Here is a 26,733-nt window from a genome sequence, read left to right as displayed (position 1 = left end):
CAGCCACGCAGCTGAAGCGAGCAGGAGGCTTGCTTGCTCCAGTGAAGGAGGAAGCCAAGGTTCCCCGCCTGCCGCGGCCTGGCTCTGAGCTCCGAAAGCAACAAAGTTTCAATTATAGAAGCTAAACAAACCCCAGATACCTGCTTTCAGCAGGCCGTGGCCTCAGAGCTGGAGCCGGCTCTCAGCTCCAGTGACAACAATGAAGTTTCAATTATAGAAGGTAAATAAATCCCAGAATAAAAAAAAGAAAGAAAAAAAGGAGAGGCTGAGAGCTTCAGTCGCCGGCCAGCCTGAAAACGGCCCTCAGCCCCTCACCCAGGCTGGCCAGGCACCCCAGTGGGGACTCCCACCCTAAAGGGGGTGTGGCCAGCCTGAAAACAGCCATTAGCCCCTCATCCAGGCTGGCCAGGCACCCCAGTGGGGACCCCCACCCTGATCCGGGACACCCTTCAGGGCAAACCAGCCAGCCCCCACCCATGCATCAGGCCTCTATCCTATATAGTAAAAGGGTAATATGCAAACTGACCCTAACAGCAGAAAGACTGGGAATGACTGGTCACTATGACACACACTGACCACCAGGAGGCAGACGCTCAATGCAGGAGCTGCCCCTGGTGGTCAGTGCGCTCCCACATGGGGGAGCTCTGCTCAGCCACAAGCCAGGCTGATGGCTGCCAGTACAGCGGTGGTGGTGGGAGCCTCTCCTGCCTCCTCAGCAGCGATAAGGATGTCTGACTGCAGCTTAGGTCTGCTCCCTGCTGGCAAGTGGACATCCCCCGTGGGCTGCTGGGCTGCCAGAGGGATGTCTGATTGCCATCTTAGGCCCAATCGATCGGGGAGCAGGCCTAAGCCAACAGGTGGTCAGCCCCCGAGGGATCCCAGACTGCGAGAGGGTACAGGCTGGGCTGAGGGACCCTCCCCTCTGAGTGCACAAATTTTTGTGCACCGGGCCTCTAGTCTTTAATAATAAAAGGGTAATATGCTAATTAGACTGGATGTCTTCCGGATGACCTTCTTGACGAAGCTGGGCCAGAGGGAAGCCAGCCCAGGTTCTGAGTGCCTGCTGCTGGCCGGAGGAGGGAAGCAGCCTGGGTCCCAGGTGCTGGAGGGAAGCTGGTGCTGGCAGCCGGAGGAAGGAAGGCCTACTCTTGCACGAATTTTCGTGCATCGGGTCTCTAATATGTATATATTGATATACGTGTGGGATATATGTGTAGGGTATACATACACATGTTTTCCTCAATGAACTCTCAAAACTTTGTGCTAGTTCAAACTGCTGTCTTTGTTGTCAGTGGCCCCGTGGTACCTGGGGCATGCTGGGTTCTGGCAGCGTTACAAGATAAGCTTACTTCCTATCATTCTATGTTCTCACTAGGGCACCCTGGGTATTTTCTGTTGTTGCTGCTATTGTGAATAAAGGCATTTCTCATTTATATCTTTTTCTTAATTATTGGTGATGGCATATTACAAAGTTATATATTTTTGAATAGTTATCATTTAAAGACAAACCTTTCTGAATTCTCTTATAATTTCAAATATTGGTTTAGGTTTAATCTCTTGCTTCTAGATAGAAAATTAAGTGGTCTGGGGAAAAAAGATGTTTTGGTCTCTCTCTGTACAGTACTTACACCTCTCATTTCTGTTTCATGTCTCCATTCCTGAAAGACTCCAGATCTTTCAGAACAATATGAATAATGCAAGAGATGATGGGGCAGCTTATTTTATCTTAAATGGGATTAGATTTAATGGGGGTATTTCCCTAGTGTTTCTCCATTAAATATGCTGATAGTTGTTGGTTTGAGATTCTTTTCAATGAGGAGGAAGTCATTTTCTTTTCCTATTTTTTAAGTGTTTTGGTACGCAATCAGAAGTCATCAAATTTATTTATTTTAAATACCTTTTTAGCATCAATCAAAATTATCCCATGTTTTCCCTTATTGGAAGTATTGCATTCGCAAAACAGAATCCTTGATAAGTAAATATCCCTGGCATTGCTGGAACTAAAAGCTGTATTTGTTTGTAGTGGATTATGCTTTAAATCCACTTTAAATTTGATTTGCTCATGTTTTAAAACTTAGAATTGCAACATGTGAGTTAGAATAGTATCATTCTCTCTCTCTCTTTCTCAATACTATCTTTGTCAGTTTTGAGTATTTGAGTTTTGGTGGTTGCATTAAGCAGCTAGTCATTTTTCATCTTTTGTTGTCTTTATCTTACATAAGTACTATTTATTTAACAATTGTCAGAATCCAAGAGTAAAACCCTAGAACACTGGACCCTTAATGATATTTCAGTAAATTTTTCTGGGTAGAAGTATGAATGGAGAGTAGGTCTTGTGACCACCCACTAACGCGCAGCCTGTGCAGCTGCCTCTGGGATGTTCCTTCAGGTCTGTGTGCACTTTCGTCATCAGCTCCGTAAGTGGAGCCACTCAGACACCCCTCAGAACACCTGGCGTCACTTGGCAGAGAGCTGGAATTACTTGTGTGAGGACAGAGGAAGAGCTGCTCTATTTCCTGTTTCCAAGAAAAGAGGAAGAAAAGCCATTTCACAATGCAGAATGTTTGTTTTTTTCACTTTAACATGTATTTGTTCTGAAGGAAGAAATTTTAAAGAGGTTTTGCTGTTTGAGTTTTTCTTCTTTATTTTACTTTCCTTTTACTCCCTTGGATCTCTTTTTCATTGTTAAAGTTGCTGCAGCTTAATCTTTCTTTGATTAAAAACAAACAAACATCTTTAACAGTATAAATAACACCTGAATCAGTTTGGCTTATAAAAAGTTAAAATATCACAGGTAAAGGTAAAGCCCTTCTCAACCACAATTCTCAACCCAGGTCTGGCCCCTAGTTCCCCAGATGTAACCTGTTTGAGTTATACCTTTGCAGACTTCAGTCTATCTATTTTCAAAAATGCATACATGACTAAGTATTTGCAGAATGTACACTTTTAAAAAACCAAGAAGCATTTCGAATCTACTTGCTGAAAAAATTTCATTGGGAGAAGGTCACGGAGCGTAGCCACAGCTGGTTACAAATGTAGAGTAATGAGATCCCATCTCCCATCCAGATGTGTGGGCGCCAAAGGCTGGTACATGGTGCCCCAGGAGCCAGAGCCAGCCTGGGGCAGGTCAGGACTTGCACTTGGGTTGCAAAGTGTGATGTGAGAGACAAGGTTTTGTGGGAGAATTCTAAATGAGAGCAGAGCTGACTATTATTAACTCAAAGAGAAGTGATGATGCGAAGTACACATCCTATTCGGCATCAGTGGAAAGACACAAAAGTTTAAGTAGAAGGTGAAAGATAGAAGTGAAAGATTTCTTGAGCCAAGAGAGAGCAAGTGACCCAACTGCTTTGGCATATGCTTTTGGAGAAGGAGGTGTCCTGGGCAGCAACTTAATTTGAGCAAAAGACTATTGTAACTTAATTTTAAAACCTAAAACTCACCTGGCCGGCGTGGCTCAGTGGTTGAGCATCGACCTATGAACCAGGAGGTCACAGTTCAATTCCTGGACAGGGCACATGCCTGGGTTTCAGGCTCGATCCCCAGTGTGGGGCAAACAGGAGGCAACAGATCAATGATTCTCATCATTGATGTTTCTATCTCTCTCTCCTTCTCCTTTCCTCTCTAAAATAAATAAAAATATATTAAAACAAACAACAAAAAAATCTAAAACTCTTTTTTATGTTTATCTTTAAAGGAAATTTTTTTTAAAATATTGATTTTTTACAGAGAGGAAGGGAGAGGGACAGAGAGTCAGAAACATCGATGAGAGAGAAACATCGATCAGCTGCCTCTTGCACACCCCCTCTTGGGGATGTGCCCCCAACCAAGGTACATGCCCTTGACCGGAATCGAACCCGGGACCCCTCAGTCTGCAGGCCGACACTCCATCCACTGAGCCAAACCGGTTAGGGCTAAAGGAAATTTTTATGTAAAAATAATATTATGTGACCACTAGGGGCCCAGTGCACGAATTCATGAACCTTGAGAGAAACTGTGGGCCATGCGGCTACAGTGGGCACAGGGGCGGGTCTTGGCTCATCCTCTGGGCCCCCTCCTGGCCCCTCCCGTTAAGACCCCCAGTCCCCTGTCTGCCGGCAGCCCTGCTCCCACGTTCTGATGGAGCCGGCCCCACTCGCACCTGCTGATGGCGCTGTGATTGGGGCTGGCGCTGGGCACCGGCAGCAGGTGCGAGCACCTGGTGGGACCAAGGCACACAGGAGCAAAGAATTTTCAGTAACCACCAGAGGCTCACCCCCATGACAGCGACTGGCACCCCGCCTTGGTCTGGTGCCCCTGCTCACCTGTTCCACCATCCTGCCACAGCCAATGCCCGCCATATTCTGCACTTTGCCACCTGCTGCCTATGCATGTCATGTTTCACATGCACCCCTGGTGGTCAGCACATGTCATCGCGACCAGTTGTTTGGTTGTTCGGTTGTTCTGCCGTTTGGTCTATTTGCATATTAGGGTTTTATATATAGAGATACTTTGAGCATATAAACACTTAGATGACATAAACCCAAATATTAGTCACATTTAAAAATAGTAACTAATGAAATTTTAAAAAAAATATATCATTATCATGTTCTTATGATAGGAATGTGGATTAAATTTAAACCAAAAACTTATTTTCTCTGTTTCTTGCTTCTTCAGGCCACAGTCAGCATTAGAAATGAACTGTGGAGGACTCATGAATATATTAATGCGCTCCATAGGGAAAGAAGGTAGGAACCACGGGCATGCACAAATACTGACAGTAGAAACAAATCAATAGCGTTTCTTTTTGCTTTTATACAATGATTTTTTTACAATGATTTTACCATGATTTTTTAAATCTAGAAGATATTCCTTAAACATAGAAATCCTATGATTCCAGTATGAAGATAAAAGGGGGCTTTGTCTCTATTTGAATAGTTGAACATAACAGAGATCAACCAGCTAATTAAATTATGTTTTGAGTTTTTATTGCAGTCCTTGAAAATTGGTTAAGCATTTTCAGCGAAGTATGATTCTGTGTGTGTCTGGTGTGTGTGTTTTCCCTTCTTCTAAAGAAATCAGTACACGTCCCCCAACAGCATTCAACTTTCTACCGGGTTTATTAGGTTTGTTGGAAACTGTCGACCATCTTATTGTGTCTCAAGGGATTAATTATTCCTTGAGTTCCTGTCTCCTGTTGTCATTTCTTTAGAAGACGGAATTCATGATCCTCAATGAGAAGTTCCCCCTGAGGGAAGACCTTGATTTTCAGGCACAATGCTTGTTATTTAGCAGATGCTCAATATATATGGAAAGAGAGAAAGAGATGTGCTTCATAATATAAATGTATGACAGATAAGGGACATTTTAAAAATCTGTGATAACTCATGAAGAGGTGCTTAATAACACTTTCAAATAAGTTAAATAATTCAAATGTTAAAAGCAATTTTAATCTTTTTTATGGTATAAGAAAAAGGAAATTAGAAATAATATTAAGGAAAGTGGTGTAGCAATAAAAAGGCAATTTTGATTCTTTAAAACTTACTTCTTAGAATAATTATTTCAAACTAATTATTTTAAAATAAGTTATTTCCTTTTATATAATTCCTACCCACTAAATATATACATCATCGGTCTCCTAGTAAGGTATTTATTAACATAAAGTACACCAAAGTGTGAGGCTGATTAATGAATGAATCTATGTGAAGGCTTTGTCCTTGTTTCTCTCTGCATTATTATTTGTATCAATGAATTGGATAAAATAGTAGAGGGTATGCTTCTCAAATGTGTGTGACATGATACCAGATGGCCTAGACCAGCAGTTCTCAACCTGTGGGTCGAGACCCCTTTGGCGGTCGAATGACCCTTTCACAGGGGTTGCCTAAGACCATCCTGCATATCAGATATTTACATTACGATTCATAACAGTAGCAACATTACAGTTATGAAGTAGCAACGAAAATAATTTTATGGTTGGGTCACAACATGAGGAACTGTATTTAAAGGGCAAGAAGGTTGAGAACCACTGGCCTAGACAATAAGCTGAATGACAATCTGGGCTCACTAAAACGTGATAGTCTAGAACTGTGGTCGACAAACCGCGGCTCGCGATACCACGTGCGGGCGCGCACGAACAGTGCGATTGAAACTTTGTGGTACATGCGCACAAGTCGGTATTTTGTGGAAGAGCCACACTGAAGGGGCCAAAGAGCCGCATGTGGCTCGCGAGCCACGGTTTGCCGAGCCGCAGTTTGCCGACCACTGGTCTAGAACATTGGGGCAATTAATAAAGACCAAATTGTAAAGGATTAAATGCAAGCCCTACAATTATAGGCCCATAGTCTGGAACAAATAGTCTGGAAAAGACCTGAGATATATAGTTAATTAAGTTCAACATCAGCCAACACTGTGTCACTGGCTACTTAAAAGGCAACTCAGACTACACTAAAAGAAAGAGCATCATTCCATCACTAGTTACCTGTCTATTACTCTGTCCTCCGCTAGGTGCTGATCAAGGAACGAAATTGCTCCCTGTGTGAGTCACTGGGCCTGGGAGTGTTCCCATTCTATTTGAAAGCCCATTACATGGGAGATTCAAGCTACAGATAAAGATTAAAGTGTAGAAAAGAAGATTTTAGATCATTTGAAAGGAATTATTTCTCAAACAATCTGAATTGCTTGTGAACAATGGATATTTGCCTGGAAAGTAGTGGGCTCCCAGCTGATGGAAATCTTGGTATCGGGTAAATTATATTCATCAAAAACTCTGCAGGAGAATTTATCCTTTAAAAAAAATGGAGTAAGAAAAGAACAATACTTTAAGTAGGGCTTTACCTACTTTCACCTGGATTGTGGAAGGAAGGGGGTACATGTCTTCTAGCTGTCCAAGCATGGAGGACAGTCCAGAGAGAGAGGAGAAAGAGGACAGGAGTTGGGGGCAACATGGGAGACAGAGAAACCAGCATCATTAGTGGTCATAACAAGCACATTAGGCACGGATGACACTGTTAGGGAGGCCTTCTGAGAACGATTGATTGTCTGCAACATCAAATCCCTGTGCAGACTCCTTTCTGAAAACCCACCATAAAGATATACTTGAAACTTCAGTTATGATTCTGGATTTTAGAGTCAGGGTCCTGTTTCCTGAGTGAGACTGTCTGGAAGTTTGAAGGCCAGCCTCTAGAAATGCCTGCTTCTGATGGAAGCCCAAACTAAATTCCAAGAGCTCTCCAAGTTCAGGAGCAATAGGAATTTCAAAGGCTCTAACAGTAAAAAATGTTGCATTTCTCACAAAGAGCCATTTCTCCAAATTCAATAAACATGTCAACAGCACTGATCAAAGAATGAGATTGTACATTTCTCCAAATTCAATAAACATGCCAACAGCACTGATCAAAGAATGAGATTGTACATTTCTCCAAATTCAATAAACATGCCAATAGCACTGCTCAAAGAATGAGATTGTACTTTAGTAAGCCACTTTGAACTGGACACATATCTGTAACAGGGACTATTGCAGGCTATGGCCTGAGGATATGGCAACAAGCAAAACAGAGAAAAAAAAAGTTGTCAGACTAAAGAGACAGTAAGCAGTTATTAAGCAATAGAGTAAATCATATATAAGAAAAACAGGCTTTATGTCACGTAATGTGACTGTTTGAAGGCTGGAGACTAAGTCAGAATCTAAGATCTGTTCACACTCTGTGGCAATTCGATAACAAGGCCATGGAGATACTTACAGCAGGGAAAGGGATGGGAGGTACTGGAGTGGAGGGTGGGGGCTCTGATTTGCAATTTCAAGTAGGGTGGTCAGGGATGGCCTCTCTAAGAACATGGTGGTGAGCAAAGACTGAAGGAGAGAGGGAGCAAAGCAAGAACCTGAGGGAAAGAGGGTTCCAGGGGGAACAAGGATAAAGCCTTCACACACCTGCCGGAGTACAGGTGTCAGGAGTTTAGCCATGGCATGTATACTACTTTTACTTGGAGTATTTCTAGACAAAATGATAGTGAATAAAGTCAATGTTCAGATTTTAGCATCTGGTGAAGGTTTGCATGATGAGTTTTCTAAAACCTCTCAAAGCCAGTGAAATTCTTAGTGGAATCAGGTATACTACAATAGACCCAAAGGACAGCTGCACATGGTGAACAATCCTATATCATAAAGAGCTAATGTGCAAATGGTCATCACGCCTTCACGCCGTCACACTGTGACGCCCTCATACTGTCACAATCCATCACCAGGAGGCTGCATGTGCAGCGAGGTGCACATGGGTGGGCGGGGACTTGACGTTGCATGCGCGGCATGGAGGCAGGACCTCCAGCTCTGGCCTACCTCTTTGGGGCAATCCATTAAGGAGCCCCGGATAGGTGGGTGGGGCCTACCTCTTTGGGGTGATTGATCACGGGGCTCCCACACTGTAAGAGTGCACAGGCCGCCGAAACCGGTTTGGCTCAGTGGATAGAGCGTCGGCCTGTGGACTGAGGGGTCCCATGTTCGATTCCGGTCAAGGGTGTGTGCCTTGGTTGCGGGCACATCCCCAGTAGGAGATGTGCAGGAGGCAGCTGATCGATGTTTCTCTCTCATTGATGTTTCTAACTCTCTATCTCTCTCCCTTCCTCTCTGGGGTGATCGATCATGGGGCTCCCACACTGTAAGAGGGCACAGGCCAGGCTGGGGGACTCCCCCACCCCGAGTGCACGAATTTTGTGCACCAGGCCTCTAGTGTTAGATAACAGTCAAGGCACAGGTTTCTCCAGCATCTTCTCCTACGGAGGGGACCTGGAGTACATCTTGCTATACACGCCTCTACTTAGTCTGCTGGCCTCTTGCCCTTTCAACCCATTCAGACCTGTTTCTTCCAGGTTCCTTAAAAAACAGTTAAACCGATACAAAGACAAGTTGCAAGCCATATACACCTCCCAAGAAGAAAAATGTTGCAGATTTGAAACAAAGATTCACGAACTCACAGCCAACCAGGACAGTCTGTGGACCAAGCTACAGCAAATGGGACAGGATTTACAGGTATAAAATGTAGGAGACCCTGGCCACCCGGACTACCTGAAAGTCTGACCTCAAATCCTCTGGTCAAGGGAGGGCTGCAGCCTGAAACTTCGCATCTCACCTTGACCAGCCTTTTCCCTTTCCCTCTCCTCTTCATACCTGGACCCACTCCAGCTTTCATTTTCCAGACTGTCCTCTCCCTTCGTGAAGGTAGTGCCATTGGGAGAGAACAGACTTAGTACCATTTAGAAACAATAGACCTGGGGCAAAGAGGTTCTTTACAGCTTTCATTCTTAAACCTTTTGGTCTCATTATCCCTTTTACCTTCTTTAAAATATTTTTAGGATTCCCGAGGAGCTTCTGTGGGTTATATCTATCACTATTTTCCATAATCAAAATTAAAACTGAGCCATGGAGGCCCTGACTGGGTAACTCAGTTAATTAGCGCATCCTCCCAATATGCCAAGATTGAGGGTTCAATCTCCGGTCAGGGTACATACAAGAGGCAACCAATGATTGCATAAATAAGTGGGAAAACAAATCTCTCTCTTCTCCCTCTCTCTATCTCCCCCCCCCCCCACTCTCAAATCAATAATAAACATATCCTTGGGTCAGGATTTAAAAAATAAAATAACAATTTTAAGCAGTAACTACATATTTTTTAAGACTGAGAAGTGTGGCATCATTTTGCAATTTTAAGAAATCTCTTTAATATATGGTTTAATAAAAGATAGCTGGATTTTCATGATTGCTTCAGCATTCAATCTGTGCCAAGATGCTTTGGTTGAAATCTATATATATAAAAGGCTAAGCAACTGGTCGACCGGCCGGTAGGTATGACGCACACTGACCACCAGGGGCAGACACTAAATGCAGGTGCTGCTGAGTGACAGCAACTTTGCAGAGTGCCCTCTCACACTCTGGGACCCCTCAAGGAATGTCGGACTGCTGGTTTTGGCCCGATCCCCTCAGGCCAGGCTGAGGGACCCCACTGCTGGAGGGATCCCTCTCTGCAGATGCTGGGGAGGGGCCACGGGAGGTTGGCTCCAGGGTGTGTCAGGCCCATCTCGCCCAGTCCCGCCCCACTGGACACCTTCTAATTAATTTCCTTTCAATGTGCATGAGTCTGTGCACCGGGCCTCTAGTATATGAATAAGTGTGGCCTAACACAAATTTGCAGTTGAAAAAGAGTATTTTCATAGACTTTTCAGGTAATTGGAGATCTTTGATACTACACCAAAACATAAGAAATTGTTTCTTAAAGGACATTGAATATGAAAACATATCTATTTTACACTCCATTTTTAATCTATCAATTCAATATAGGATGATGTTTCCAGAAATTCCTTACAATCTTAGGATCTGAGTATCTAGAACCCAAAATTTTTTTAATTCATTGTGATTATTCCCTGTGATATTTTAATATCTGAGCTGTTTTAACTTTTGTAGACAATTTTAGATTGATATTGAATTAACAGCATACATTAGATTAATGTATTTAGAGAGCAGAAAAAATATCACATTACAATTTCCTTTTGGAATATTAAAATGAAATGCATATATTTAAAAAAGCAAGATAAGTGTTAATTTCTTCATAAGTAAAGCTTTTTTTTTTCTCCAGGCAAAGTTTCAGCCACTCCATCCATCTTCCTATCAAAATATGATTTCCAAGAGTGACCATGAAAAGGATAAAAGTTTTTGGAAGGAAGAAGATTCTTCCCAGAGCAAGAATGCCAGTGCAGATGGTCCGGAATGGGAACCTTTTCTTAACCCCCCTGTGGTTGACAAAAGTCAACAAAGTCAAGCAAAAGTAGAGCATGCTCTACCAAATTCAGAATCACCAGAGGCCATTTTGCAGCCAACGTCAACACAAAGCACCAGGGCACAAAGCCAAGCACAAAAGACCGCCAAGGAAATCTTTAGCTCCCCAACCGGTCCCCAGGAAGGACTGCTACAGGACACCCCCCAGAATGCTCCTACGGAAATCCACAGTCCTACTCTGCCACCCATGGAAAGGAAAGAGACAGTTAACATCCAGGAGGAAAAGGATGAGCTGGAAGAAGAGGAACTGCAAGAACTGCTATCAAAACTTATGGATGCCTTCACTCTAGAAATGCCACCAGGTAAGATTTTTCACAATCAATAGAGATAGTGATGGCCTTTTAAAAACACTTGATTTTATAACATTAGCCCAACAGCTACAATTCATCCAGAAAGTACAATTCATCACCAGTCAGAGTAGTGAATCTTTTGCACATCAGTAGCATCTCTGAACGTGATTTCTAGTACTGCCTAATTCATTCCAGTTGCTGTGAGCATGAAAGGTGATAACCCATCTGAGATTTTAGTCTAGCACCGGGCACATACCAAGAATTCAGCAAATGCTTATTAGTTTCTTATTGCAATTACTATTATCAATAGTAAAACATATAACTGGTCAGCCTCATGTTACCATTTAAAAATAGGTAAAATTATGCTCTATTTCTAGAGGATCATTGGTTAAGGTTTCCATATTATAAGTAGTATCATCATTAGCTTCCTCATATTCTTCATAAACTATGACTCATTGCTAAATTCTAAAGGATCTTTTCTTTAATCCTTGTTTCCTATAGTTATTTCTTCTGTTTTGGCATGATGTATTATTTATAGAGCATTTTGTTATCTTAGCATATTGATATTGATATCTACATCCATTTCTTTTTAAGAAAACCTAAGATCTTTTATGTCAGAGTACAATTCATCTAGAAACTTGTGATAAACAAAGGATAACATTCTCATGTGTTTCTGCTTCACAGGAGGTCTTCTCAAAATATTTCTGAGTTGATATATTAGTTGGCTAGAGCTGTCATAACAAAGTACCACAGACTGGTTGGCTTAAGAAAAAATAGTAATAATAAAATGATAAATAAGTAGATAGATACATTTCACACACACACACACATTTTTTTTCTTAGTGGCCTTAGAGGCTGCAAGTCTGAGATCAAGGTGTCAACATCATTGGTGTTTTCTCCTTCACTTGTAGATGGCTGTGTTCTCCCTGTGTTTTCACACCATTTTTCCTCTGTGCATGCCCCTATCCAATTTCCTCTTCTTATAAGGATACTACATAGTGGTTTAGTACCTACCCTTAAAACTTCATTTTAATGTAATTAACTCTTTGAAGACTCTACCTCCAAATATAGTCAAATTCTGAGATACTGGGGGCTAGGAATTCTGAATTTCTAAATTTCAATGTAGACCATAACAGGTGGTAGACTATAAAATGGGTGCTTAGTGTCATCACCCATTGAACTTGGTAGAGCCAAGTCACTGAAGAAATTACTTGGTGAGTCTAAATTCTCTACTGTGAAGGGAATGGGAGTTATAATTATTATATCAGAGGAACAGCATCACAAAGATGCCAGAAGCATGCCCGGACTGCCTGAGACAAGGGTGGCATAGGAACTCCTTGTGCCTGATTCTTAGGCTGACACAAGATTCCACCCACTGTATTTCCATCTAAACATCACTGGGGTCATGATAAGTATTCAAAGCAAAGTCAATATCCACTTGATCTTTTCTGATTTCTAAAATGTTGTGTTGGGTCAGCCACAACAAATGTAAGCCGGCTATTTTGCACAGTTCAGATTCCTAATAGACTAGATCTACACATATTTGGAAGACAACACCCCACACTGTGTTCAGTTTGATACCTAAAGATAAAAGATGTATGTTTTTGTTGTTGTTGTTAATCCTCACCCAAAGATATCTTTTCCATTGATTTTTAAAGAGTGGAAGAGAGAGGGAGAGCAGAGAGAAACATTGAATGTGAGAGAGACATATCGATTGGTTGCTTCCTGCACATATCCTGGCCAGGGCTGGGAAACCTGCAACCTGGGTATGTGCCCTTAACTTGACTGGAATCGAACCTGGGACCCTTCAGTCCTCAGGCCAACACTCTATCCACTGAGCCAAACCGGCTAAGGCAAGATTTATGCATAATTTAAGTGACTTTATTAAGGTCTATCAAGCTCAACCATTAAAGGAAAATCATGAAAAAGTAAAGTTTATTTTTCAATTCAGATGATGTAATAATGAATAAAGATGCAATTAGCAATGTTAAATAATGTAGAAAATATAATAATATCTGTCTCAAAAATTTTTCCTCTACTTGCATTTACAACCAAAATAGAAACACTGAAATACTTATGCAGAAATTATGCATTATTATATCAAAGGGATGCACATTTTCCCTTTTTGTTATTAGAGTATTATATACTTCATGATTATTCAGCAAATACTAATTGATCAGATTTTAACTTATAGTGTAATCTATATATATAAAAGCCTAAGCAACCAAACAACCAGTAGACCGGTCACTATGATGCGCACTGACCACCAGGGGGAGATGCTCAACGCAGGAGCTGCTCCCTGGTGGTCAGTGTGCTCCCACAGCAGAAGCACTGCTCAACAAGCTTACCAAGCGGAGGCAGCCACAGGCACAGCGGGGCCGGGATGAGTGGGAGCGGCGCGGCATCCGGCCTTGGCTCAGGCTCCTCCTAGGCTACTTGCCGCTTCGCACACTATTACATCCCCTGAGGAGTCCCGGATTGTGTGAGGGTGCAGGCCAGGCTGAGGGACCCCACCAGTGCACGAATCGGTGCAACAGGCCTCTAGTTTATTTTATATTAGTCTTATATCTTTGAGGCTTTTAGGCATCAGATCTATATTAACTTTCATGGCTACTATTTGCAATTATTAAACACTGTCATCCCTTATTTAAATATTTCTTAATTTTATGTCCTTATTTAGTCTGGTATTGAATATGATCCTGTTTGTAAGTTCTACTTAGCCATTGGTAGTATGGATTAGAGGTCAGGTGGCTCAGTTGGTTGGAGCATCGTCCCATATATCCAAAAGGTTGTGGGTTCAATCCCTGGTTTAGGTGTATACAGGAGGCAACCAATTGGTGTTTTTCCTCTCACATTGGTGTGTGTGTGTGTGTGTGTGTGTGTGTGTGTGTGTTTCCCTCCCTCCCCCTCTCTCTAAAATCAGTAAAAACATATCCTCGGGTGAGGATTAAAATAAATAAATAAAAATTGCACTCCATAATTTATGTATAATCTATGGATGCTCACTAGAATTACCTAAAACTGAATCCGAGACAGAAGCATGATAGCCACCCTGATGAAGATGTGGAAAGGCAAAGAAATTAAATTAAGGTATTGGTTACTTTCGTTTTATTTCTGTCTCTGTCATGGATGAATAAGACCACAGCAGGAAGTTTCTGATCATTTTGCTGTCCCAGTTGTGTGTGTGTGTGTGTGTGTGTTTTAAATTGAGAATTGTTGGGAAGATTAGAAAGATCTACTATTTGTAATATGCTAAGATTTACTCACACAGCGTTAACGTATTCACCCAGTGTTGTGATTATCCTAGTGACCACCCTATTGGATTGGAGCTTTACTAAGGAGTCAACACATTTTGGAAATTAAAATGACCTTTATATTACTTAAGGCTTAATAAGATTAGAACAACAAGCCTGATGGTCAGTGTGGGGGTGATTGCTGACATTAACGGAATAGAGTCATTCAGTATCAATACCTAGGATAATAGGATTTTAAGAGCCTATGGAAGCTTAATAGAAAAGATAAAGTATAGAAAGGGATCCTCAAACCTCTAGAAATCCCAAATGTTCAATTGAAAAATCAGTAGCAGTTTGTTCAAACTTTCACAAAAGGGATTAGATTTGAAAGAACATCTAATAGGACTTGCTCTAGTGGTGATAAAAAAAAAAGAAAGAAAAGGACATAATATTCTAGTCTCACTTTCTCATTAAATTATTTTCTTTCTAATTTGAGTAAAATATCCTGTGTATATCTGAAATCCTTTTCCCAGCTTCTCTCCCATCCCTTTTTGCCATCTATTTGCCACTGTAGGTTTAAAGGATGAGAAGGGAAGGCAAAGGAGTAGAGGGATGGCATTAAGGGTGGAGATGTTGGAGGTCTATTCCTGTTCTTTTTTTTTCTCCTCTGGAACCAACATCTAAATTCTTATTTTAAATAATCTTAAAATCAAGCATGAAATTTAGCAAATTGTAAGAAAATAAAGAACAAGACTTTATCAACCGCAGCAATAGACATTTGACACTATTTGTCTCACTTATTTAGAAGGCAATCTTCTCAAATGTTGCCTGGGAATCATGCATTCATTCATTCATTCATTTAACAAATAAACATCCAGCATTTACTATGTGCCAAATGCTTTGCTTGATGCTTGGCATTCATTTTGAAATAGATACATGTTTTTTAAACACTCTGGCATTGTGTGGAATGTGGCTGGCAGGAGGGCAAGGGGGTGAGCAAAAAGACCAGGTAATAGCCTGTTGCTGTCTAAGTAAGATGTGACGGTGGCTTGACCTGGGTGGATGGTGATACACTATTGCACTGAGGGAAGCGGGGAACACTGAGATGGAGGTGGGCAAATCAAGGGTTCTGTTCTGAGTACATTAAGTGTGAATTGTCTGAGAGACATGCAAATGGCTGTATCAGAATGGCGATCAACATGTACCATGTGGAGCTCAAGGGAGAGGTCTGAGTCCAGTAGATATTCGTTCCTCTTGGTTTGCTTAATTAATTATTGTTGTAAGGAAGACATGGGCTCAGTATTTCAGTTGCCCAGAAAGGTAATCGTAGACTCAATAACCTAATACTTTTAAACCTCCATAGCTGTCAATCTGATAGCCATCTCCTTCATCCTTGATTCATTCAGAGACCAGACAGATTTTTACTAACATTCAAGTGAAATTATTTTCTCATTGTGATATCTTCTGGAATATTGATTTCATAGATATGTCTAACATTTCCACCTATATGCTACAGAAATTCAGTCCCTATATGCACTGAATTCCAAATGTATGCCAAATCCCATGCTAGGTGCACATCTTTGGCTATTGTTAACATTCCAAGAGACTGGAGCTTAAAAAGAAAACAGCCAACAATGAGAAAAAACTTCCATGCATAAAATGGATTATTGCTTCCCTGTTTCTTTATTGCCATGTCTTAAATATTTATCACTGTGGACTGAGAAACAGAATATCCTACAATAAGTTTGCCTCTGGACAAGGTTTCTTATTCAGGCAATAAAATACTGTTTATTCAAGGTCCTTGTCATTCTGGAGCAATGTTAGGAAATAGAGTAAATAAGGCATAAAACCTCTCCTCTTATGTTCAATAGAAAACATGTAGCTCAAGTGTGTAACTAACAAAACAAGCCTTTCCATATTTTCATTGTCTGTGATTTTTTTATTAATTACACAAAGAATATTATTATGTGACATGCTCATTGTAAAATTAAAATGCCTGAGCAAAGATTTTTTAAAGAAATGAATTCATTATCATGCCCTCCACTTCTTGCTACCCGTTTTGCATGAGGTAACTAGTATTAACAGTTTAGTGAGTTTTCCTTCATCCTTTTAGTCTACCTATATAGGGTATCCCAAAAAAAATGTATACACGCTTTAACAGCTGATGGCTCAATTTTGAAAAGGAAATGTATTTTAATAAACACTGCCTTTATAATTATTCAAAATGTGTGTTTACATTTTGGGAGAACACCCATACGTATCTTTGCTTTTTTCACTTGACAATATATCTTAGGCATTGTGCAATGTCATCTTTTTTAACGTGGCACAATATTTCAGAGGGAGAGAGAGAGAAGTTTATTTTAAAGAATTGGCTCACATGATTATGAAGGCTAACAAGTCCCAATATCTGTAGTCGGCAAGCTCAAAGCCAGCAGAGCCAAAGGGTAGTTCCAGTGCGAAAGCTGGCAGGCTCAAGACCTAGGAAGAGCTGATGTTTCATTCTGCGTCCAAAGGCAGAAGAAGACTGACAGCCCAGCTGGAAGGCAGGCAGAAGAAGTTCCCTTACTCAGACTTTGTTCTCTTTGGGCCTTTGATTGATTGGATGCGGTCCCGCCACACTGGGAGGGCAGTCTGCTTTACCCAGGCTACTTATTCAGTGTTCACCTCACTCAGAAACACCCTCACAGACACACCCAGAACAGTGTTGGACCAAATATCTGGGTTCCTTAGTGCAATCAAGTATATACTGAGTCAGAATTCTGGGTAGGAACTAGCAGGCTTTTCTGACACTTCCCAGATGATTCTGATGTACACCAGAATGAGTGGGCTTTCTGACTACTCAGGTCTGTGCTTGGAGTCCAGGGAAATGCCTTTGAGAACCCACAACCTGGTTGGATGGGTCATTGATCCTGGTAAATAATAGCTACCTCATTTGCCAGCTACTTTAGAGAGAGTGCATTATCATCAGGAACTGAGGAGAGGTGGATTCTGTTTCTTCCCTGTCCTGGAGCGTTATAAATATCAGCTTGAGAACCTACAGGTACCTTCTCTGAAGGACTCTCTTGTTTGTTGATTTCAGATCCTCAACCTTCCGTAAACACGGACCTGTATCGTGGAGCTGAGCGGGTGAGCAGGGCCTTCTCTGCCCTTGTTGATCAAATCACCTTGCCCAACTGGAAGTGAGAAGGAGTCCGGTCTTAAAGGCCCCTGGGGGTGATGAAGAAACATATTTTCAAAATCTATACTGAAAGAATTAAGTCTCTACCCTCTCTCTCAATAGTCTGGTGTGAAGCATGAAGAAAGTTTTATTTTTTTCCATCTCCTTACTCATGTGTCTTAGTTTTTAAGGGCAAAGCCTTTGGGAGTGAGGGGTGGTTGAGGGAAATGGGAAGAAGTGGCTGAATCCAATCCGGATGTGCTGAGTTTCCAGTAGAGGGCCATTCTTACTTTAAAATCGTTGGAAGGAATATTCAAGTGTGTGATCTAAATGAAGTTGTCTAACTATCTTCTTTAACAACATTTAAATTACTGAATTGATGAGCTAATTTTCTATCTGGTTGCTCTTGCTGGAGAATAAGCTCACACAAAAAAACCCCTAAATACACACACATATAATTGAGTGCACTCAGAACCGGTGAAATCTGAATGAACTGGCTTGTACCAATTTCCTGGTTGTATTATTAAGCTATTGTTATGCAAGATGTTGTCATTGAGGGAAACTGGATATAGGATATCTCTGTATTATTTCTGACAACTGTATATAAGTCAACAGTGATTTCAAATTTATTTTTAAAACATGACTGTTTCTCTGTAAGACCCCACTTCCAATGAGGTTGGCCAAAGTACCTGTGTGCCTCCTTTCTCTGTATGTATAATGAGGCTGCAGATGCTTAATTGAATGATGTCCAAAGTAATAGCTAACACTTTTTACTATTAGAGCACTTTGTTTCTAAGTACCTTGTATGCACTAACTCATTTAATCCTCACAACAAACCTAGCAAGTGGATATTTTATAAGAAAACCGAGGCACAAAGCGGGTCAGCAACTAGTCCGAAGTTATTTGGTTGGTGCATAAAGAAGTTGAGATTCAAACCCAGCTCCTAAGCTTATACTCTAACCACTGCTCTGTACTTTCTCTCAGTAAATATTGTTATGATTTCATTGTTTTACCAATTATCTTAATGAATAGTCCATGTTACATTTAGAGAGGCTTGAACTTTTATTTATATGATCTATAACTTCTAGTACTGTTTCCAGAATGAAGTGATATCCAACTGGATAGGATTAGGACTAAGTTATCCCTGTTCAATCTCATCCTAATATTTTTAAATTGGCTTTTCAGCTTATCACAAATTTTTTATTTTAGTTTTGTTGCTCAATGTATCGCCTCCTTCTTCCTTCATCCCAGCTTGTTCCTTACACGTTTCGTAAGCATGCTAGTCAGCAAGCTACAGCCAAGATCTTACCCGCTGCTGATTTTGTACACGCTATGATCTAAGAGTGGTTAGGACTTTTTCAATAATGAAAAAATCATGAAGAACAATTATCTTGTGACACTTGAAAATGATATGGATTCCAATGTCAGGGCCCATAACCGAAAGTTTCATTGGAACACAGGCATGCTCATTTATTCAGGTCTTGTTTACAGCCACTTTCATTCTACAAAGTCAGCATTGATGAGTTGCAACAGAGACTGGATGGCTCTCAAAGCACCAAATATTTACTTTCTGGCCCTTTAAGAAAACTTGGGCAGCAGGTGTTGTGTAGACCCCTGTGACATGTGAGGGGCAGGTATTGTAAGCATCATGAGAGTGGCATCTTCTTAACAATTTGTAAGAGGTAATGAGTTTGTGGGATGTTTTTAAAGAATATGATGAAAGACATTAGAGAAAGTGGCATGAAAGCAAAACCATGCACCCACGTAGAAATGGCAGCTGAAGCGTGGCAGCCTCTGATGTGCTCGTTCTAAACAAGAGAAGCTGGGGCTGGGCCCCTCCCTCCCCCAGACCTGCTTCCTCCATTGAAGGGCGTGGCTAAACCTCAGATGCTGCTGAGTCTTCTAATAATAACCCTTTAGATAAGAGTTTTAGCTTAGGGAGGGCCCTAAACCTTCAGTTAAAACATTTACTGAGGTTTCCTTTGGACCTGGAGAAAGCAAGTGGATCGCTAATGTAGCTGAAATTCAAACTGGTTGTCTGTCATCAGTTATAGAATGATTGGAAAAATAGAATAATTATATGATATAAAAAGAGCAATGTGTGTGGAATGCAAATAAGCTTGCTAATTGGACTTCTCTGCTATGAACCTCATTCAGGCCTGCTTATTTTAAGGGGAAAAAAATGCTTACAGGTAATTTTCTTATAAAGCTGTTCATTTTACTTTTAGCTTCCTTTTCAATGCAAAGTCTAATCAATTATAAAGTTTTCATAGTTAATCAGACTGAAAACATGCTTATTTGGAAATAACAAACTTAATGCTCATTTTATTTGAGATTTGATTATTATTAATGATAACATTAAATATTGAAATAAAGAGACTTCAATAATATTGCCTGGGGTCCAGAGCTTTTTATTAATTTTGTTTTCATTAGAAGAATTCTTTATTCACCAGGTGTTTTTTGTTTTTGCATCATTCAGTTAAAATATTCAAAAATATTCTTTCAAACAAGATTCGGGTATCACAGGTCATCAGTAACTGCTAATTAATATGCCTGTGCATAAGCAATCCAGTGGTTAATGGCTTGGAAGTCATGCAATGCATTCAAGTTAAATGTATGGCACTCTAGTTCATTAACAATGTCATGCACCCCAAAACAAATGGTCAAAATGAATACAAAGAGTATCCCCCAACCCCTACTTATCTTTGAAAGCTCTTTTAAGTCTTTCAGACTGCGGGATGATCTGGCAGAAAGGTCATCATTTGAAGGAACATGCTAGCAGCCTAAACGAATGAAACTAAGTACTCTGATTGTGGCTTAATATTTATCTCTGGACATTCCCACCATTTCAAGTGAATAAATGATCAATTGTCAAGAAAAATATATATATTTTTAAATTCCAACGCTTGAGTTAGCTCTGAAGTTAGATTTATTTTCTCTTTATTTCAAGGCCACTGCTTGCTTTTCCAATTGACTTGGACTCTCTCCTGCGTATGTACAGGCTTAGCAAATCTTCAATCTTTTTCTTCTTCAGGGAAAGGATTCTTGGTTGCTGAGAATGTGCACCTGGAAGTAAAGAAAAGGAATGAATCATTAAGCCACCGAATTTTTTCAGGTTAATTAAATATCAATATATTAGTTTTAAAAAGGAAGTTTGCTGTTTCTGCCACTCTACTATCAAAATTCTGTATAAATTTACTCCAGACATGTATATGTAAATATGTGTTTATGCAATTTTGTGTCCTATGCAGTTCAGTTATATAAATTAAATTATAATAAATACATTTTCTTATTAATATGTATTGAGATATGTTTCTGACTTAAAAAATAAAAATGGTCATTATATAATTTTGGGTATAAAAAATATGAAGAAAAAACTTGAAGCCACCCTTAGCATAATTTTCCAGAAATAACCATAGTTTTATGCATACACACTTTATGCCATACTTTAGTTTACCATTACCCTATTATGGGACATTCAGGCGACTTTCAAATTTCCTGTTGCTATAAATAACACTGCAGTGAAGAGCCTCATACTGCATCCTTGGTTATATCGCTGAATGTCTCCTTAGAATAGATTTCTAGATGGGTAATTTCTGAATATGTTCCTTGGGAAATTTCTTCGAATAAAATAGAGAACCAAGCATTTGTCATTTAATTATTTATATATCTGAAGCATTGTTTTCTCCTCTGTTTAGTGTTTAAAACATAAGCAGGTGTCACCCAACCAGTGTGGCTCAGTTGGTTGAACATTGCCCCATGCACCAGGAAGTTGCCTGTTCGATTCCCCATCAAGGCACATGCCCCATGAAACTAATCCATGAGCTAACCACTACTCTGTTATTTTCTACTGGGAGTTATCATCAGCCTACTCTTTCCTAAATCAATTAATACCTTTATCTTTCTCCATCTCCCTCCTCCTTCCCCCTGCCCTTCCTCCTTCTTTTCTACCCTCCTCCTCCTCTCCCTCTCTGCCTTTATATAATTCATCATAATTTAGTGGTTAAGCCTTGGCACACCGCCCTCACACCTTCCAGATATTTCAGCATTCAATTATTAGCTCTTATCTTTCCAGACTAAATACCAATGACCTTTTGATTTTTTTCTCAAATGATGTCTCTAGCCCTCAGAGTTTTTGGAATTCTCATTTCATGTCTGGACTTCCTCTGTTCCTGCTTATCGTTGTTACAAACAGCCATGGTGTCCAGGTCATCCATCACCCTGGTGGGTAAGCTGTCCTTGGGGTAAAGCTCTTCCAGATTCTTCCCAGAATGAAAGACATGCCTTTTGTACATTTCTTCCTGTAGACGCACAACACATTAGAAGCGAGAGCCTGTAGACTCTTTATGGGTCATCTAATTCTTTCTATATCCCTCTTTTTCAGCTGAAGAAACTGAAGGCTAAGTAAATTAATTAACTTGCCCAATTACATGGCTCTTTGGTATCTATTGTTTATACTTGTTGGCCCAATATTAACACATATAACATATTAACATACACAAGTATATAGGAGTTCTGTTGTTAACAAAGCATGATTTAAAGCAACATCTCTCAACTGTATTTAAACTATTTTATTCCAAAACATCAAAGTAATAAGAACCTTTTGCATATTATGAAGGCACTTATTGTAGTTCTTGACTTCTGTTCTGATGATTTTCCTGATTCTCTGATTTCCCTGAGAACAATAGAGACTAACACCTCTTCACCCTCATCCCTACCCTGACCTGGTAGCAAAAGAAAAATAAGTGCGGAATTTGTACAGGTACATCCAGGGCCAATTGAGCCACTAGAGATTTAATCAAGCCTCTTGAGAAGAAATCTCAATGTTCCTGCCACGATTTAACTTTTAGATATAGTGTCTTCTTGACCCAAGACACTCTTCCATTATAATTGTACAAACCAAATGGAAAGTCTTGTTTCCTGATCTGCAAACAATTGCTTATGTCAGAGGTTAAAACAACTTCAATAAAGTGAAAAGTTCACTCTTGTTACTTGCGTAGCAACTGCAGTTAAAGTTTGCAGACCAGCTGGGTCAATAGCAACTCTGTATCAAGAAGAAGTGGCTCCCAAAGCTGAAGTTAATGGAGGATGGAAATGCCATGTTGAAGTGTGCTCAAAAAAAGTCTTAGACTACTCAGGTAGATGAGGAGAATGTACAGTCCCTACTGTGACTGATGTCTTGCAGCCTCTGTTCAAAATATGTTTAAATGTTAATAACAAACATTTAGACACTCGTTTTGTGTTTCTACTTTAAAGCTAAGCTGCTGAAAGAACTTCTCCTCTAAAACATAAAATTAGTTTAAGTTACAATAACACTTGCTAAAATAATAAATTTATCTATCAATAGTATCTGGCTTTATGGATCAGCAAATCATGAGGATTTTTAGTTACTAAGGTGAAAACAAACTAGATATATAAAGGCTCTACAATATCTTGGGAAAATGTTCATCTGAAACGCTTATGATTGATTGCTATTTTAATAGATTATGGAAATACATAAGAATTCTCACAATAAAATATACGCATGCAAAATTTAGTTATGCTTTAGTGTTCCACTTGTGTATAAATAATTCTAATTTTATAATTTAATAACTTAATTATTAAAGTATATAATTCTAATTTACTAACTCACTGCCACTCACACAGCCCTTGCTGCAAGCATTGGAAGCTCATTCGTTGAAACACCACCAAGAAAGGAGCAAAAGCAATACGTATGTGGCTAAGGTATCTCTCAACTTACTCCAGACCAGTGATGGCGAACATATGACACACGTGTCAGAGGTGACACGCGAACTCATTTTTTTGGTTGATTTTTCTTTGTTAAATGGCATTTAAATATATAAAATAAATATCGAAAATATGTCTTTGTTTTACTATGGTTGCAAATATCAAAAAATTTCTATATGTGACACGGCACCAGAGTTAAGCTAGGGTTTTTCAAAATGCTGACACGCCGAGCTCAAAAGGTTCGCCATCACTGCTCCAGACTGTTTCTCCCTCATTCTAATTCTCTAAAAGACATTTCATCGAGTGCCTTCAGAGAAGATTGTATTTTAATATAAGTTTACTGATGTGAAAACCTCTAAATTTGTAAGAAGTTCCAAATTATTAAATATTAATCATTCAGCTTGCTGGGAGTTAATTACTTGCGATTTGTTTAAAAAGCAATGAGGAGGGACTTGGTAAGCCAGCCATTTTTTCTACCTTTTACTTCATCAGCTAAGTACATCTCAAGGAGTCCTTCCAATTACATGAAAGCAATGTGTTTGCTGTTTGTTTTATTTAAAAGTGGCAACAGTTGATGTGTTTGTGAATGTTCCCCAGGTTTGTATTTCAACCTTCCCAAGTCCAGAGCAAGTAAACACAGGTTATGACCCAATATTCAGGCTAATGGTAAAAAAAAAAATAGTGTTAATTTAGGGGCATCCTTTTATAATTTTATGTTGCATTTTGGGACTCTTCCTTTTCCCTTACTCATCTTTCTGACTTTACCTTGCTGCTGTTCACATGATGTATAAGGATGAGGACAATATTCTAATATAAATAGCTACTATGAAATACAAGAGGAAGTACTATCTTCTTATCACGTGTGTGCTTGTAGGGTTCACCCCTGAGAGGAATATATATGGCAATGGATCAGTCTAAAGCCACTTCCCTCTTCCTCACAATTCAGCACATCCGTACTGGATTGACCCTTTCAAGACCCGGGACCCGGGGTTGGCCACCTTGTTTCCTCCCTGAGTGCGGTGGATGCACTGCCGAGATCTCCTCTTCCTCTCCAGCCAATTGCCTCCTTCCTAAGCCATGGTTCCTGGAGAGGACACAGTCCACATAGATGTCCCAGAAGAGTTGGGCCAGATCCCAAAACAGTGCCCCATGCTTCAAGTTCTCCGATGACTTCAGGTAGATCATGAAATCCCAGAAACCTGACACAGTGTTGGAAATCGGAGGCTTCCGCATTTCCAGGAGGAGCACTGAGGAGGATTCCCAGCACTGGGGATCAGCTTGGTCAAGAGCCAGCAGGTCTGTCTGGCTATGACAGAATAAAGGAGACACACAGCACATTCCCACAATGAGCAGGGAGCAGGTGAGGCTCAAGGGACGGTAGAGCCCTCCTCTGTTTCCAGGATCAGCCATGGCCCTGAAAATGCACATGATGGAAATATCTCACATGAGTCCCTGCTTGTGCTCCACTCAGTAAAGAAAATAATGATGCCTTTAAGAACCTTGATGCCAGCAAAGGAGACACACCATTGTCCCTAGGAAGTCTTACCATTTTTCCCATATCACAAGCACTATTCTATCTAAAATGATTCATTGTTCAGCTGGATAGTGTAGACTAAGAAATATGTACTCCTAAGATGTACACTCATCCTTTAAGATGAATGAGTGAACACATTTTTTCTAGAAAAGGAATATAATTTAAAAGATCTTAAATGAAATTTTAAAATCTTGTTGCATGGCTTTCATTCTTTTACAAAATCATAATTCAGCTTAGCTATCCTAATCAAGGACTCTTGTGCAATTAAGAATTTTAATATATCTCACCCTTGGATGCCTTCCTGTTCAGGTAATTTTAATTTTTTTAAAAAAGCATAAGAATTGTAAAATGTTGTAAATAAAAATAAACAGGAGATAGTGTGCTAAAATGTATGTGAGCCAAGGGACATATATTTAACCCATTAGAGTAGACTCAATGGACATTTTACCACCACCTAAAATATTCTCCAATTCTGATATAACTTTCATAAAATGATGTTCTCTCATTTCTCTTTTCTTGCTATAAATCTCAAGAATTTTAAAAAAAATAATTTGCCTCTTGTTAAATTTTTCTAGCTATCAAAGCCTGTTGCAATAAAATCAAGGCATCCATATACCAATTTGAAATTATGTTACACTTCAGACACGTGCAATGAGAAATGATATCCTTAAGATAATAATAACCTAATTTTTTTCCCAGACAGGTTATCTGACTCTTCACAGACTATACAAAATGTATCTCATTTTGCACAGGAAGGGTCACTTTCAGCCTTATCTTATAGTTCCTAACATTTTAGATGTTAGTTAGTATCATGAAGGCAAGCAGGGCACAGCTCGTGGAAATACATCTATATTGAAATATTGAATGACAACACCATAATACAGAATCTTTTCCTCCTGCACAGCAGCAGATCGTATTGAGACACCCTTAAATCGATATTTCATAAACTGTCTTTGAACATGCATGTTCCTGTTTTGAAGAGGTATGTTAGATACAAGATTATTCAGAAATGTTCCCCCTGTATTTCAGGTCATTTACACAAGATCTCTACCTGAACAAAATTACATTCCATTTGTCCTCTTCTGAACTAAGCTATCAAAGCGGAGGGGCGCCAAAGTTGCTTTTTCTTAGAGGACTAGTCCCGGATGCCAATGCTAAGTCTAAGACAGAGGGCGGGCGCTGTCCAGCGTGCTGAAGTTGGCGCTCTCCGCGTCTCCCTGGTCCCTGGCAGCTCGGGCCACAGCGCTCACTTGGGCTCCTTTAGGAGCCCCCCTCCTCGAGCTTGGAAGTTCCTCAACCCCTGGGTCCTCGTCCCGCACCTGGTCCCACAGTCTCACCCTCCTAGGAGCAGACGTTGCCAGGGACCCTCTGTGTGTCCTCTGTGCCCCGCTAGCCTCCTTACTCCACGCCTTTCCTCCCAGGGGACAGAAGGGCGCCCCTCCGCACTTACCTGCCCAGCCCCGTCTGGATTCCCGCGAGCGAGCGGAGACAAGAGGCTCAGGCTGCTCCCAAGCGAGTGCAGGTCCCCAGTGGCGGCGTCCTGGCGGCTCCTGCGCCTCTTCTTAAGCAGTGGGAGTGCTCCGCGCCTCTCCAAGTCTACGTCAAAGCGCCGGGAAACCGCCGCCACCCCTCGCCCCCAAGTCCGTCTCCCACATCCTCTTCCCTCCCTCCCTCCCTCCCTCCCTCCCTCCCTCCCTCCCTCCCTCGAAGATCTCACTTCAGGATATGAGCAGACTTAGCCACACACACACTCACTGACCGTGACCCACACCCACCCTCCACTCAGCGGCATTGAGCCTTTGTGCGGTTGGTTTGGCTTTTCCGACCGCTGCAGGCAGGAGCTGGAAAGTTGAGACCCAGCCCCAAACAGGTCTAGGAGTGAGAGGAAGTGCCCCGATCCCCACGCCCTAGGCGTGCCTTGTTTGGGAATCAATAGCGGAGAGAGAAGACCCCGGACTCCTAAAGTCCGGGAAGGCACGTGGGCGCCCTCC

At 40.8% G+C, this 26,733-nt stretch overlaps 2 protein-coding genes across 2 annotated transcripts in view; one reads left to right on the top strand and one right to left on the bottom strand.

Moving 5' to 3' along the window:
- Nucleotides 1-17,507, top strand: part of DYTN (dystrotelin) — a 48,067-nt gene extending 30,560 nt beyond the window's left edge. The window contains exons 10-12 of the mRNA XM_023759321.1: nucleotides 8,842-9,001; nucleotides 10,602-11,103; nucleotides 17,404-17,507. Coding sequence (XP_023615089.1) covers nucleotides 8,842-9,001; nucleotides 10,602-11,103; nucleotides 17,404-17,507 — 766 coding nt within the window. The remainder of the gene's footprint in view (nucleotides 1-8,841; nucleotides 9,002-10,601; nucleotides 11,104-17,403) is intronic.
- Nucleotides 17,508-20,410: 2,903 nt separating this feature from the next.
- On the bottom strand, nucleotides 20,411-24,622 carry FAM237A (family with sequence similarity 237 member A). Its single transcript, XM_023759611.1, has 2 exons — nucleotides 24,207-24,622; nucleotides 20,411-20,547 (listed from the first exon to the last, which is right to left on the bottom strand). Exons 1-2 carry the CDS (start codon nucleotides 24,616-24,618, stop codon nucleotides 20,411-20,413), a joined length of 549 nt encoding a protein of 182 aa, XP_023615379.1. The 5' UTR covers nucleotides 24,619-24,622.
- Between the last annotated feature and the right edge of the window lie 2,111 nt (nucleotides 24,623-26,733).

Source organism: Myotis lucifugus, unplaced genomic scaffold (genome assembly GCF_000147115.1).
Source record: "Myotis lucifugus unplaced genomic scaffold, Myoluc2.0 scaffold_3, whole genome shotgun sequence".
In the NCBI taxonomy this organism is placed as follows: Eukaryota; Metazoa; Chordata; class Mammalia; order Chiroptera; family Vespertilionidae; genus Myotis; species Myotis lucifugus.
This window is presented reverse-complemented; position numbering and strand designations above follow the sequence as displayed.

What these genes read in the sequence shown, in the direction of transcription:
- FAM237A (XM_023759611.1), bottom strand. Translation starts at nt 24,618, where the DNA reads ATGGCTGATCCTGGAAACAGAGGAGGGCTCTACCGTCCCTTGAGCCTC. An exon ending in GCACTCAGGGAGGAAACAAG is followed by an intron (nt 20,548 to 24,206) that starts GTGGCCAACCCC and finishes CTTTACTTCCAG; the next exon opens with GTGCACATTCTCAGCAACCA.